The 15963-nt window shown below is 38.0% G+C and overlaps 1 protein-coding gene across 1 annotated transcript in view; it reads right to left on the bottom strand.

The window, feature by feature from the left end:
* Positions 1-966: 966 nt before the first annotated feature.
* LOC119774577 (sodium- and chloride-dependent GABA transporter 3-like) overlaps positions 967-15963 on the bottom strand; it is a 39019-nt gene continuing 24022 nt past the window's right edge. Inside the window, exons 11-15 of the mRNA XM_038272117.1 lie at positions 14575-14712; positions 14385-14487; positions 8066-8166; positions 7804-7974; positions 967-1263 (exon numbers count right to left, since the gene is read on the bottom strand). Coding sequence (XP_038128045.1) covers positions 1150-1263; positions 7804-7974; positions 8066-8166; positions 14385-14487; positions 14575-14712 — 627 coding nt within the window. The 3' untranslated portion in view covers positions 967-1149. The remainder of the gene's footprint in view (positions 1264-7803; positions 7975-8065; positions 8167-14384; positions 14488-14574; positions 14713-15963) is intronic.

Raw genomic sequence — 15963 nt, 5'->3', positions numbered from 1 at the left:
AAGTCGTTCAGTCTGCTATAAAAATCATGAAAATATTTTTTCCGAAGAGGTCTAACTTCTGGGGCTGGATTAAGAAATAAAAATATTTACATGAGAAAGACCAACTTTCAATGTGGATGTGCTTTTGGCATCCCGACATCTTGACTGTGATAAAAAAATCTCTTTATTTCTCGAAATATGTCCCTGACTCACTTTAAATATGTCAATTAATTGTCATTTTTAATCCATTTAACAGTATGTATGTGTATTGATCATTTACAATCGCTAGCAGAAGAGTAGAATATGTTGTGAATTTTGTTCCATTGTTGTTCCAAGCAAAGCACATGTTATGGGAAATAAAAAAATTAAAAACTTCCAGAAATTCAGTTCATCTCAGTTTATTTATATAGCGACAATTTATAACAAATGTCTTCTCAATGAACTTCAGAGAGACACAGATTCACCCAGATCACCCAGTCAGATTGGTTAACGATGATTTCATATTTTCCCCCATATACACATTTTTACATTTTACTGATTCAAATTTTATCTTTTCAGAAACCTGTACAGATTTTACATTTTTTAATCTTATTTGTTAGAAAATCTGTATTTCAGACTGAAAATTTTGATACAATTTACAAAAACAATTAACAAAAATAGAACAAAAATTGAAAAAAGTGCATTTTTTTTTCAAATTGTATTGTATTGCAGACCAACGTAAACCAGCCTTCACTCCTCTCTCTAAAGAAAAGCCTGCCAAGATAAAATAAGAAAACACAATAAAAAAAAAGGATTAGAGAAAATGTTAAAGCTGCTCTAAAACCCATTTTCATTAAAGCTGGGCGTACACTGTACGAGTTTTTTTTTTTGCTTTTTTCTGGCCGATTCTCCAGTCGTGCGAGAATTTTTCGATCGGGCCGACTTTTGATTGTGCATTATGTAGTGTGCAGGAACTTTCAAACCCTGCGGTTTCGTTTTATAGTCTGAGCTGCAGCTGCGTGCAACGATTGTAAAAATCATACAGTGTTTGGGCTTAAGCAGTTCTTCAGTTTAATTTGTCGATTACATTTTTTTCACTGTTCCATTTACAAAACGTTTTCTTTGCTTGCAAAAATAATGGAACAAAATTCACTCCATAGAAGCCTGAGTATAAACCTTTAAGCTGGAACATCAAGGATTTTCGGACTTGCTTAGATCCTTTAGAGGAGTCGTTTCAGGCTGGTGGTTCTGTTCAGCGGTTGGACTCAGAAACCCAGCTGCTGGGGAGCACAACGTTTTCAATCTCTGCCAGAAAAAAAACAATACACAGAAAGTGCCTTTAAAATCTAATCTGGACGACTGGTTAAAATGTTGAAATTGTGCTGTTTCAGTGTGTAGGTTTATAAGATTTTTATCGCATATTTGAGTAGTGACCAGATCTGTGTTGGATGTGGTAAATATGAAATACTGTCTATTTGTGGATTACAAGTCATACCAACCTTAGCTTTTTTTTTTAATATAAATTCTAATGCAGTACAACATAATGCACATTTACTATTAATGCTATATTTTACATGCTTTTTTTGTTTAAATGGAGACTAGGCTGAAGTTCAACTAAATAAACTGATAACTCGCCTTCGTCCGCCTACGATACAACCAATCAGCTTTCAACCACAGCCAACCAGCATCCAAAGTTCATCTTAAAAGGCCTCCGATACGCAAATCGTCTGCTCCTGTGCGCAGGCGGTGGATGCGCTGTGACTTCATTCAGATGACCAGGGCCGGTTCTAGCCCTTTGGTTGCCCTAGGCGAGATTGAGTTTTGCGCCGCCCCCCCCTCACTTTTGCCGTGCGAAATACCAGCACTGTTTTCAGCATCTGTTTAGTGCTTCATTGTGTTGTGTTTACAGTTCCACAAAGAGTGCTGTGCGGTGAATTGTGCCTACAGTTGTGCAAAGTGTGTGTTACAAAATTGCAAATTGAGTGCAAAGCAGTGTTTGTTCTTTTAGTTTTGTGAACTCAGTGAGTGGATTTGCTATAAGTATTAATAGTTTTAGAAATTGTGCTATAAGAATCAAGGTTGTGTTTAAGCATTCAGAAAAAACTGTAACTTAGCATGGAGTGATGCATAGACAAATACCAGAATAGGTTTCCGTACCTTTTCTTTTTTATTATTTTAAATAATTTATTACACACTCAAAGTTAGGACTGTGCAAAAACACTTTCAACTATCTGTAAGGACACTTAGGTGAAGTATAACTAAAAAACTGGATTGAATCATTGAATGAATTTATTTCAGACAATTAACAAATTTAACACACATTAAACAAATATTCAATAAATCAATTTCAGAAATTACCAAATAACAATAAAAAATAATAAATTTAAGAAATTCTTCAACCAAGGACTACATAAAAAAGTAATTGATAAACATTAAATAAAATTTTCTGTTCCAGTTCAATTAAATCATTTGAACATAAATAGAAATGAGATAAACAAAATTTTCCTCTAAATAAAATATATCAGGTATATTTACCCTGATTTCTGACATTGATTAGTTATTAAAGAAAGGATTAACCCTCTACAAACAAAAGTGCTTTTATGAATACCATTACAAAATTAAAAGTTTGAAGTTCTTGTAGTTCTATCTATCAGTTGTTTCAGGTATTTCTATTCACCTTCAAAATTGATGCAGCATTAAAATTTGACTCGTCTGGACTTCCTAATGGCAAATTCGTTGATGGTATCATCAAAGGAGATTTTATTTGAGACCTCTTGGTTGATGCTCATCAGTGCAAGCCCATTTTGATGATTATTTGTACATCCCTTTTGAATACTCAATGCAGATAATCACTACAAAATATTTTATTTATATTAGTATCTTCTACCCATTCTCAAGCTAATAATATAGCACATAATTCTGCTGCATATATACTGAGAAAAAAATGATGTCAACATACAAAAAAAATGTTTGAACTGTTAAAAGAAAAAACTTGTCCTACCATTCATCTAATCTCCAGGTGTTAGGCCCAAAAGTGCATGCCTGCCGAAATATGCATCCCCAGTCGCGGGAGCGCTTGTGGTTATTTGGCAGATTAATTTACAAAAGTACGGATTTTTTGAACAACATTAAATCCAAAGATTTTGACCATGGTATGGCTGATTTATTTGTTGTGGTCTCTTGTTATTTACACACAACACTAAACCGTGATAGCCGATGTGAGTTTGGAGTTTGCAAAGCTTTCTCTTAAGTGGAAAATCAAACGCGCATCTACACAGCACAGCGTTCACAGACCAGTGAGATGCATAAACAAAAAAAAAAAAATACAATACAGTTCAGTAAAATACAGTTCTGTTTTATGCCTCATTCTTGTAAGTTTAAAATGTTCCAATGCTCCTGAATGCACCATAGCTTTCTGACGCGCAGCGAACGCATCTCACTGGTCTGTGAACCATAGATATCCATAATAAAGGCTAGATGTCTCGTCCGCGCTGCTGGCCAATGGGGGTCGACGTCCGCACGTGGCGGCCATCTTGCCACAGGCAGCTCGCTCATTCGTAATATTGTGTTTTAAAGGCGCATGTACTTAAATAACCATAACTTCCTCAATTGTCTAACGATTCTCAAACTGTTTGGTTTGTTAAACAAAAGTCAGACATGTAGTTATGAAACTGCACACTTATGAATAATTATAACCATGGAATTTCATATGAAAAGAACATTGAATAGAACATACAGGTGCAATAAATATACACATGCACAAGGTATTTATGTTAAATCAATATATGCTATTAAAACTCAGTGTACTGAATGGCAACATGATATATAGATATATCTATAGATATCTATACATGTATAAATATGTGTATATATATATATATATATATATATATAAAAATATGTATATATATAAATATGTATATATATATACATATTTATATATATATATATAAATATGTATATATATATATATATATATATATATATATATATATATATATATATATATATATAAATAAACACTTTTATTTGGGTGTGATTAATTATTTCACAGTCCTAATTTATTTATATTTACATACATACTTTTATAATATGAATATTATTGTTATAATAAAATATGAAATACTGACAAAAAAGGCTTATTGTGTGGCAACCTCTTGGTGTAGCAGCATAATCCAGGTTTCAAATTAAAGGTAACACTTTGAAGTTTCATGTAGACTATTCGGATTAATATATTATATCAGGGGTAATTACACAAAAGTTCCTATTTTTAAACCATTATAAAAGTGACATTTATTTGCTATTAAAATTGGTACAATAGTCCCCTTCACAAGTATATATAGATGTAGCATGTTGAAATCCCCACCTACACTACTGTGATGGTATACACATGGAAGACAGAGATTTAAAAAATGCCCCTAAAAAACATAGCTTGGCTAATGCCCTTTGAAAAGGAAGGTTTTATTGAGCTTCTGTATAATGTACAAGAGAGCGTTGTCCACAAGGCCATCAAAGCGGACAGGAAGGTAGCTGTGGTCATGTACTAGCGCAGGAATGTCAGCAAACGGGGATGGAAGATCTTCTCCTCCTGCTTACACATTATATAACCTGCAGAAACAAAAACAAAAGTGACCAACAACAATTCACGGTGTATAAGATTGGTATATCAATATGTGATTAAATTTCAATGATACACATGCCCTTTGAAGATGAGCTGGAAAGTTGAAAATGTTTGGCACAACACCATCTTTAAGTTGTCCAAAGGAAACTAATACAAACTTATAAAAGCTTTGAGTCAACAACAGTCTTGTAATACTATTATGTCATAGCAAAAATCTGGCATCTTCCTTTTAATAAACCCAGCAAATTCCTGTAACATAATGTAAGATGTGTTGACAAACCAAATCGATTGGAAATCATGTTCAATTCTGCCTCTTCCACTGATGTAAAGTTGCTGGTTAACGTTAGCAGCTAGCTAAACTGTAACGTTAGCTGCTAACTTACTAACGTTAGGTCTCACTTCGCAGCTTCTTGTTATTAGCCAGCTAACGTTAGGCTAATAATGAAAATACAACAACACTCAGATTATTGTTATTAGCCAACTAATAACTACAACCACATCCACAAATATTGTAATTTACACCAAAGATTAATTGTCATACAATTGTTATTGGTGTCAGTAAAACCTATATAATTGACTAATAATCTCAGCCTTGATAACTTGCGCAAGTAGCCGTGATGCACAACTATGCTGCGCGATTAAGTCATTTTTCGACAAGAAAATCTGCAATTTCGACATGTTCAGGCATCAAGAATAATAGCCACGTTCATAATGTTTGTAAGAAACCAAACTGTTTGTAAATCCGTCAAGAATTCAGTGAGATAAGAGTATTTGTGTTCGTGCTGATCACTCACCTTACATTAGGTACCACAGAGCACAACAGAAAGCCTGCCTGAGGTAAGATGGCCGCCGGTGATGCCGTTTGAGACTCCGCCGTAAGACATCTAGCCTTTATTATGGATATCTATGTTGTGAACGCTGTGCTGTGTAGATGCGCGTTTGATTTTCCACTTAAGAGAAAGCTTTGCAAACTCCAAACTCACATCGGCTATCACGGTTTAGTGTTGTGTGTAAATAACAAGAGACCACAACAAATAAATCAGCCGTACCATGGTCAAAATCTTTGGATTTAATGTTGTTCAAAAAATCCGTACTTTTGTAAATTAATCTGCCAAATAACCACAACTTTTTTCCCACGAGAGGTATTTTTAAACGTTTTTATATCATTAATATAAGAACCTAAGCTCCATTGAACATATTTTAATCCATTTTCCTCGTCGATATGCAGTTCAACAGAGCGAGGCGCGCTCCCGCGACTGGGGATGCATATTTCGGCAGGCATGCACTTTTGGGCATAACACCTGTTGACGTCCAATCTCCACTCATTGTCCGACTCGCTGTTGTTCGTCCGCTGCCTTCTCTTCATCTGAAACATCTGGGTCGAACATGTGAGGCTCCAGACACAAATATTCTTCCTCCGATACATCAGAATGGTCTCCTGGTAGGAATCGCTCGGTTGAAGTCGAAATTTTGCTTTCTGATTTCTCGTTTTGGCTATCGCATTTAGTGCAGTAGACCGGCATGAACGCTCCCGTTCTGACGTCACGACTTCCGGGTTGGAGGGCGCTTGAAAAGTGATCAGAATCTTTTCCGATTTTCTCTTAAATGTGAAAAAATAAATAAAAAACGGTGGTATATTTATTTGTTCATATTTTGCTATTTATATATACGTAAGGTTAAGTCAAACTGACGGACGCTTCATAACCGGTTTAATTCGCTTTTTTTTCAAATTCTATGATTAATGGGAAGTAAGCCTAAGGGCGACGCTAGAGGGCGCCCCCAACACATTTGTCGCCCTAGGCAATTGCCTATCTCGCCTATAGCAATCGCCGGCCCTGCAGATGACCCCGTTTCAACCCCCCTCCATCGTCGTAGCTAAAGCTTCATCAGAGTGTCATTCCTCCCGGACTCTTACTGCGTTCCGCGTCTCATTTCAACCCGTCTGGCAGAAGACTGCCATGTTAAGCCTGGTTCTGCCAGAGGTTTCTTCCCAACGGGGAGTTTTTCCTTTCCACTGTCGCTTCATGCTTGCTCATCATGGACAGGTTCTCTCTAACCTAACTCCGCCAGATGGATTTGCTCCGCATATCCATCTGGAAACCTTCCGTTTAAGTAATTTTGGGAAGGGGCGAAAATACTGGTTAGCTGATTGGCCTATGTTGGTGATAGACGGGCCAAATAAACCAATCAGATCAACGAAGCATATGACGTACTAACAGAGCGACAACGAATACACAACCACAAGCCAGGCTACTCTTGCCAAAACCAGTCGGGAGAAGAGCAAAAAGATCTTTTCCTCTGAGAAAAGCCTCCAGAGCAGTGTTTTACTCTTCTTTCAGTGAAGAAATACTTTTCGTCGTCGCTCTGTTAGTACGTCATATGCTTCGTTGATCTGATTGGTTTATTTGGCCCCTCTATCACCAACATAGACCAATCAGCTAACCAGTATTTTCGCCCCTTCCCAAAATTACTTAAACGGAAGGTTTCCAGATGGATATGCGGAGCAAATCCATCTGGCGGAGTCAGGTTAAATATACGCAACGGTTGAAATCAGAATCCTTTCCTTTCCCATTGAGTTGCGTCCCAGTGTTCACGGGGATGGACGTCTGTGTCTTCAGCAGGCGTAGAGCTAACAGAACTGGCAGCGTTGCGAGGCAAGGGCTCAAACATGTACGGCTGGAAGCCTTCTACACCAAACCAAGCTTCTGCTGCCCTGGCGTCCTCTTCCACAACATCTTCGTTCCCGCTTTCCTCCTCTAAATAAAAAATGGATGACGGAGGAGACTCATCCACGACCTCCGACACTAAACTCTCCTCCTCTTGCATGTTTCCGCTGTCCATAGCGTTCCTTGACAGCGTCGTTTCTAAGTCACCAATTTAGTGCTACTTGGTCCCAATGGAATTTCCCATTGGGAACCTACTAGCACTAATATGCTAACTGGTTAGCAAGATGCTTCAGAGAAACCGGCTGCAATCAAACATGCTCGCAAACCTTCCACCACAACAATCCTCTTGATAATCGACCAATCAGATTCACTTTATTCACTCGTGTAAAGTCGTGCACCTCTATAATAATTATTTATTTTTAAGTAAATCTTAGTGTATGTGCCGTTAAAGACTTATAATTACCCTGCAACCACCACAATGAGCCCGAGCATTTCTGCTTTAAAAGTAGATAGAAAGCTTTATTACAGAGTTACGTTTTGTTTTGGTCTCATATCTACCTGTTTTATCGTCCCAGGAGTTATGGCCACACGATACAAACCATAGAGAGGAGTAAAAGCGGCTGAAGAAAGAGCGAGAAATATGCCAATGGCATAACCCCATGGAGGATATTCATATGTTTTGTTGTAAGTCAGAGGTCTGAACTTCACCACGGAGAAGATCAATATTCCCTGTTAAAAGGAAAGAAGAGACATGAATGCATGAGGATAACGTGAGGTTTTAGTTTGGAGCTCATTGAACCAACAGAGAGGAGGAACTTACAGCACAGATGAATGGTGTGACGAACCTCCAGCAATATTTCATGTAAGACGAAGGCTGATAGCCAATCATCTCTGAAATTTTACCATAATAACGATCAGCACCTTAACGACAGAAGAACATTTGTTTTGGAATAAAAAAAAAAAGATGGGTTTATCTGTGTGGAACCATTAATAAACATCAGCTAGTGTTCCACTTTATGGAAAAAGGTGATCAGGGATTCAACATAACACATCAAGAGGTATAATAACAGATATAGATAAAAGACAGAGGCGTGCACAGACATTTTGGGGGGCAGGTGCTCAGGAGGGGGGGGCACTTTTTAGCGCATGTGGAACACTTAATTATAAAACAAAAATACACACGCATGTTGAATGAAATTTGACTTTTATTTGTAACATTCTCTAAACGTGAGTTTTCAATGAAAAAAAGTCACATCACCAACAGAACAGGCTAAAGCGTACTACTTTAAAGTAGTACGCTTGCTCATCTTTCTTCTTCTTTCATCTGGCTCATCTCCCTGTGGAGTGAGTTCACGTGACAAAGGAAGAGAGGTGGCTCATTTCGGGGCATTGTTTCAGTCGTTTTTAACGGCTCAGGTTTTCAAAAGATCATTTCAAAACCGACCTCAGTAAAATCTTAATAATATTAATAATAAAAAGAAAAAAAACGAGTTTCAAAAGGGCATTTTCGTTGATAAAGGGCAAACTTCCTAGTGCTTTAGCACCACCTAGTGTCTATGTATGCACGCCCCTGATAAAAGAGGACATGTTATGACACAGCTAAACAAATATTAATATATAATAGAAAACAAGGAACCTTTGACCTTCATTTAATGAGCTGCTTTAAAGGCGTCTATGCTTTTTGATCTTTTTAAGGGAGTGGCAGCCTAGTGGTTAGGGCATAGAACTTGCAACCCTAAGGTTGTGAGAAAACCCAATCCCAGAGAGGGCCACTCTGGGTCTCTGAAGACTCCTAACCCCCAGGCCCACTGCTCCCCAAGGGGAGGGGTTAAATGCAGAGTTACATTTTTCTAATGTGAGACCAATTATTATTATTACATTTTAACTACTTACAATTTGCATAAGAAATCAATGAATTCAACATGAATGGACTTTTGTCTGATGCTTAATTCAAATCAGTTTATTTCTATAGCTCCAATTCACATCATGTCATCTCAGGTCACTTTCCAGTTCACCAGATCATCCAGTCAGATTGATTCAAAGTTTTCTATCTAAGGAAAACCAGCTGATTGCATCGACTCATTGACTCTTCAGCAATCCCTCAAACTAAGCATGCTTGTAGCGACAGTGGAGAGGAAAAACTCCCTTTGAACAGGAAGAAACCTCCAGCAGAACCAGGCTCAGTGTGAGCGGCCATCTGCTGAGGCCCACTGGGGTTCAAGGAGACAGAACCAGACATAGAAAAAAACAAAAAGACCCCCGCCCCCGTTGTTTGATGTTGTGTTAAGAAGAAACAATAAATCGTCATCTGTATGCTCAGATTATTTAATCAAAACCATAGAAACTTTCAAAATATTGAAATGTTGGTGGGAGTTCTTGGAGGCCAACAAAGTATGATATAAAGGGTTACCAAACAGATTGAAATTTGTCTGAGCGCCTTATAGGACATTAGATTTTTTCCAAGTGCAAAAATAGCATTACATAATTCGGTTACTACATCTTTAAATTCATGAAATAATCCTATGCAAATACATAATAACAATATAATTGGTGGAATTATCAGACACCATGGTATCAACTTCCACTGTTATGCTGTTGATACTCAACTGACCCTTTAAATAGACTACAAGCATGTCTTAAAGGGGTCATAGCATGCAAAACGGAGTTTCCATTGTCATAGATAAATAACGATAGTTCAGTGGGTGAAACTTCTACAGAGAAGTTCAAACCCCATCAACACCTCCTTTCTCTGCAAATCTCACAATTCTAAACTTTGAAGTTTACTCTGAACGAAGCACAGAGTTGACGTAAACTTGGGGATGTTGCCTGCCTTATTTCGTTCTGGCCTGTACCTTTGTCATGCCTGAAGTTGACATCCAGACCAGCCCACTGGGTTCCGGTGCCCGGTGTGTTTCGACTACGAGCTGCACTCTATTCGACCAAAATCCCAGACGATTTTGAAATTACCCTGGACATTTTTTTAGGTCTGAAAAGTAGGACAAGTCAGGGAAAAAGAGGACGTCTGGTCACCCTACCATATCAACAATCTGATGTTTCAGTGACTGCTTGTTGCTATGATGCATCTTTGCTCAGCAGCTTCGCTCGTTGTAAACCAACCAATCAGAGCACAGCTCATCTAAATATTCATGATCATGAAGCTAAGGCGGAAATTTAACTGAAGAAACTCTGATTACTTCCATTCAATCTGAGGCTGAGCCTCCGATGCAGCCAATCCGCTTCAAGCTACATCTCCTCTATGCCCAATCGTCTTCCAGCACTCACCTTAAAAGCCACTCCTAATCATCTCTCGGCCTGCTCTTCAACAAGCGCAAGATCCGTCGATCCTATGTCGAACTTTGATTCAGACAACCCACCTCCATCCCCTTCTCCTCCATTGTAGTAAGCTCATCCGACTCCTCCTCGATGCTCGTTCAACCTCACCTCCAGTGCGTACTCCCTCCAGACTTTCATGGAGTTCCCCGTCACTTTAAACGGTCCGGCAGAAGACCGCCATGTTGAGCCTGGTTCTGCCGGAGATTTCTTCCCAAAGGCAAGTTTTTTCTCTCCACAGTCGCTTCATGCTTGCTCTTCATGGACAGTTTATGCAAACTTTGTTCATTCAGTGACATCTAACTCAAGCATCACCCTGTATACCAGCCTCTATGGATTAACCAAACTTCATCTATCTAAACTCCACCACCAGTTTCAGGCCCGGGGGAAATATCCTTATTCTCATACATCAGTTTATCTGCATTAAAGTATAAATCAGCGTTTATGTTTCCTGCCGAGGCCTGAGCGCCAAAGTTCAAACTATTGTATCAATAAAACTCTTCTAATTGCATCTTTCTCTCTCTGTGTGAGTTTTTCAGATTGAAATACCATAAAAGGAAGAAAACCTGTCCTTTCATTCTAGGGCTTTTAACCAGGCTGCATTAGGGCTCATAGAACAGCTAATATGCCATTTTCAGCCCAACCAATGTTACACACCCTATTCAGAGACCTGAAGGACCAGATACCCTATAGAATCATTCTATCACCACTTTAATACCATAAAAATCTGGATGACTCTAAAATTTCTGCTCATAAATGCTGATAAAACAGAAGTTATAGTCTTTGGACCAGAGTCTTTGAAAAAGAAGCTGATTAGTCAGTCACTTCATTTGGATGGGATTAAACTGATCTCAGATCTTGTTGTTATGTTTGATCAGGACCTGTCATTTAAATCCCATATCCAGAGGTTTCTAGAATTCCCTTTCTTTTTTTCCTTCTGCAAAAATTTGAAATAATTGGTATTTCTAATTGGTAATATATTTTAGTTAGGACTTTCCACTGGAAAATACAGGTGCTGGTCATAAAATTAGAATATCATGAAAAAGTAGATTGATTTCAGTAATTCCATTTAAAAAGTGAAACTTGTATATTATATTCATACATTACATACAAACTCATATATTTCAGATGTTTATTTTGTTTAATTTTGATGATTACAAATGACAACAAATGAAAATCTCAAATTCATCATATCAGAAAATTAGAATATTGTGAAAAGGTTCAAAATTGATGGCCCCTGGTGCCACACTCTAATCAGCTAATTAACTCAAACCACCTGCAAAAGCCTTTAAATGGTCTTTCAGTCTAGTTCTATAGGCTACACAATCATGGGGAAGACTGCTGACTTGACAGTTGTCCAAAAGACGACCATCGACACCTTGCACAAGGAGGGCAAGACACAAAAGGTCATCGCTAAAGAGGCTGGCTGTTCACAGAGCTCAGTGTCCAAGCACATTAATAGAGAGGCGAAGGGAAGGAAAAGATGTGGTCGAAAAAAGTGTACAAGCAAGAGAGATAACCGCACCCTGGAGAGGATTGTGAAACAAAACCCATTCAAAAATGTGGTGGAGATTCACAAAGAGTGGACTGCAGCTGGAGTGAGTGCTTCAAGAACCACCACACACAGACGTATGAAAGACATGGGTTTCTGCTGTCGCATTCCTTGTGTCAAGCCACTCTTGAACCACAGACAGCGTCAGAAGCGTCTTGCCTGGGCTAAAGAGAAACAGGACTGGACTGCTGGTGAGTGGTCCAAAGTCATGTTCTCTGATGAAAGTAAATTTTGCATTTCCTTTGGAAATCAAGGTCCCAGAGTCTGGAGGAAAAGAAGAGAGGCACTTCATCCACGTTGCTTGAAGTCCAGTGTAAAGTTTCCACAGTCAGTGATGGTTTGGGGTGCCATGTCATCTGCTGGTGTTGGTCCATTGTGTTTTCTGAGGTCCAGGGTCAACGCAGCCACATACCAGGAAGTTTTAGAGCACTTCATGCTTCCTGCAGCTGACCAACTTTTTGGAGATGCAGATTTCATTTTCCAACAGGACTTGGCACCTGCACACAGTGCCAAAGCTACCAGTACCTGGTTGAAGGACCATGGTATCCCTGTTCTTAATTGGCCAGCAAACTCTCCTGACCTTAACCCCATAGAAAATCTATGGGGTATTGTGAAGAAGAAGATGCAATACACCAGACCCAACAATTCAGAAGAGCTAAAAGCCACTATTAGAGCAACCTGGGCTATCATAACACCTGAGCAGTGCCACAGACTGATCGACTCCATGCCACGCCGCATTGCTGCAGTAATACAGGCCAAAGGAGGCCCAACTAAATACTGAGTGCTGTACATGCTCATACTTTTCATGTTCATACTTTTCAGTTGGCCAACATTTCTATAAATCCTTTGTTTTTATTGGTCTTCAGTAATATTCTAATTTTCTGATATGATGAATTTGAGATTTTCATTTGTTGTCATTTGTAATCATCAAAATTAAACAAAATAAACATCTGAAACATATGAGTTTGTATGTAATGTATGAATATAATATACAAGTTTCACTTTTTAAATGGAATTACTGAAATCAATCTACTTTTTCATGATATTCTAATTTTATGACCAGCACCTGTATTAAGCTTTAAGAACTCACTGTTTCCTGAGAGAAATCGCCCTCACTAAGGCTGCAAAGCTGAATGCCTCTGCAATGCATTCATGTTTAGAATTAAAATTACTTCACAATCACTATGGAGCATTTTTCCTTTGGATAAACTTTACATGCACAAGTGCACTCTCACAAACAACTTAGAGTACTTAGCCAATAATATCTTCAGGTAACACAGAGTACATGTCAGATTAAATAATACTACTTATACTTCAGCGATAGTATCAAAGTGTTACTTTATTGTATTTCTTATACTATATCCGTTGGTTGTGCTGTTATTTTTCCATCTCTTTGCAGGTGATGAAGCAGACTGAAGACATTTTATCATTATCTCCCTTTTATCTCCTCTTTTGCTCCTTTTTTCTGTTTTTCCTTTCCTGTTCTACTTACATTGTAGTGTCCATATAATCTGTAATACTCCCTGCATAATTATAATAAAGTTATTTATATGCATAAATCCAGCGGAACACTATGGCGATAGCCGTACTGCTCCACTGGTGAAAGTAAAATCTGTTGGACTCTTTTCGGCATCAAGACAATTATTCTTATTGCCACATTTCCAGACAGGACAAAGGTAAGAAAAAACAATTACAATTACAAAAGTAATGAATATAGATTTACGGAAGAGGATTAGGGCCACTGAAAAAAAGTAAACTGATTTTTAAATTTTATTTCAGTTTAACATGGGAAAAAAGTCAGAATTCTGAGATTAAAGTCAGAATTCTGACTTTTTTTCTCAGAATTCGGACTTTAAAAAAAAGTCCGAATTCTGAGAATAAAGTCAGAATTCTGAGAAAAAAGTCAGAATTCTGTGATTAAAGTCAGAATTCTGAGAAAAAAGTCAGAATTCTGTGATTAAAGTCGGAATTCTGAGAAAAAAGTCAGAATTTTGAGATTAAAGTCAGAATTCTGAGATTACTATACTGAAATAAAATAAAAAAAATCAGTTAACTTTTTTTTTTTTTTCCAGTGGCCCTAATCCTCTTCCGTATAGATTACTGGAAAGCTTTGGCTTTTCAAATTAAAGTTATAAAATGTTTAAATTGTTCCATAGTAGACTATTAAAAAATGAAAAAAACACACATTTGGAAAGGAAGAGGTTTTGTTCGACCATGACGACTTCTAATGTTAGGGATTTTAATATATTTTGCTTACCAACTATCCATCCGACACAACTGCATTCCAGAATGGCAAAAAACAACATTGGCAGTCCGCTGCAAGCGTAGTAGTCAAAGAGCAGAAACACGTAAAGTCCTCCCTGTGCGCCGTAGCAGAAACAACAGAGTAAGAAATGTTTCTTCTAATAATAATAAAATATTTTTATGTATTAACGAAACATCTCTACCTCTGTGACTATGAAGAGGCCGATCAGAAGGCAGATAACGCAAATAGCCAACAGGAGCAGTTTACGGCGATGACCAGTGAAAAAGAAGGATGGATACATGTCTGACAGGGATGTGACCAGAGCTTCCAGATAAACAAACTGTGGAGACAAAAACAACCCTGTCAACGTTCTCCCACCGTTCCTCCAAGGCAGTCAAGTTTATTTACATTACCCATTTAATCTGATAATCATAGACCCATTTAAAAATAAAACAAACAATACCAGAATAGGAACATTTAAAACAACAAAAACAAAAAAAACATTTGTACATAGACACATGAATACACATATACATAAAAAGATCATATAATTAAATTTGGTTTATTTCTATAGCTTCAATTCACATCATGTCATCTCAGGTCAGTTTCCAGATCCCAAGGGGAGGGGTTAAATGCAGAGTTACATTTTTCTAATGTGAGACCAATTATTATTATTACATTTTAACTACTTACAATTTGCATAAGAAATCAATGAATTCAACATGAATGGACTTTTGTCTGATGCTTAATTCAAATCAGTTTATTTCTATAGCTCCAATTCACATCATGTCATCTCAGGTCACTTTCCAGTTCACCAGATCATCCAGTCAGATTGATTCAAAGTTTTCTATCTAAGGAAAACCAGCTGATTGCATCGACTCATTGACTCTTAAGCAATCCCTCACACTAAGCATGCTTGTAGCGACAGTGGAGAGGAAAAACTCCCTTTGAACAGGAAGAAACCTCCAGCAGAACCAGGCTCAGTGTGAGCGGCCATCTGCTGAGGCCGACTGGGGTTCAAGGAGACAGAAGCAGACATAGAAAAAGAAGCAAATAAAAGCTATCCTGACTAGAAAAGGTTGCACTCAGCTCTTGCAATAGTCGGGATCGTTACTAACGCCGTTACCTTTTTTAGTAACGAGTAATCCAACTAATTACTTTGACTGTAACTATAACGCAGTTGCCATTGCAGACACCCCGTTACTGCACGTTACTCAGGTCGCACAATTAACCTTTTTTTCATGATAGGTTTCGTGCGCGCCTTGTAATGAGAGAGGGGAGGATGTGATTGGCTGATTACGTCTGTGCTCGCGCCACAGGGGAACTACGGTGAGCGTGAACGATCAAATGTTAGCCTACATGGAAAAATGAAAAAATCTGGATGGATGGATGTTGCAGTATCTATAACAACCCAAACACACAGGATTTCAGAATTAGACATCCCCAGTTATTAACTTCATTCACTCACCAGATCTGAACTAGCCTCGTGAGACCATCCTGATCTCGCGAGCTTTCAAGGTTTCACTCTCAGATCAGTCTGGAGACTCTCCGTTGAAGAAAATTTGGAGCCGTTCACCAAACGAACGTCCAA

This window comes from Cyprinodon tularosa, unplaced genomic scaffold (genome assembly GCF_016077235.1).
Source record: "Cyprinodon tularosa strain WSP-4 unplaced genomic scaffold, ASM1607723v1 ctg819, whole genome shotgun sequence".
Taxonomy (NCBI): Eukaryota; Metazoa; Chordata; class Actinopteri; order Cyprinodontiformes; family Cyprinodontidae; genus Cyprinodon; species Cyprinodon tularosa.
The sequence above is the reverse complement of the archived record's forward strand: the minus strand, read 5'-3'. Positions and strand labels throughout refer to the sequence as shown.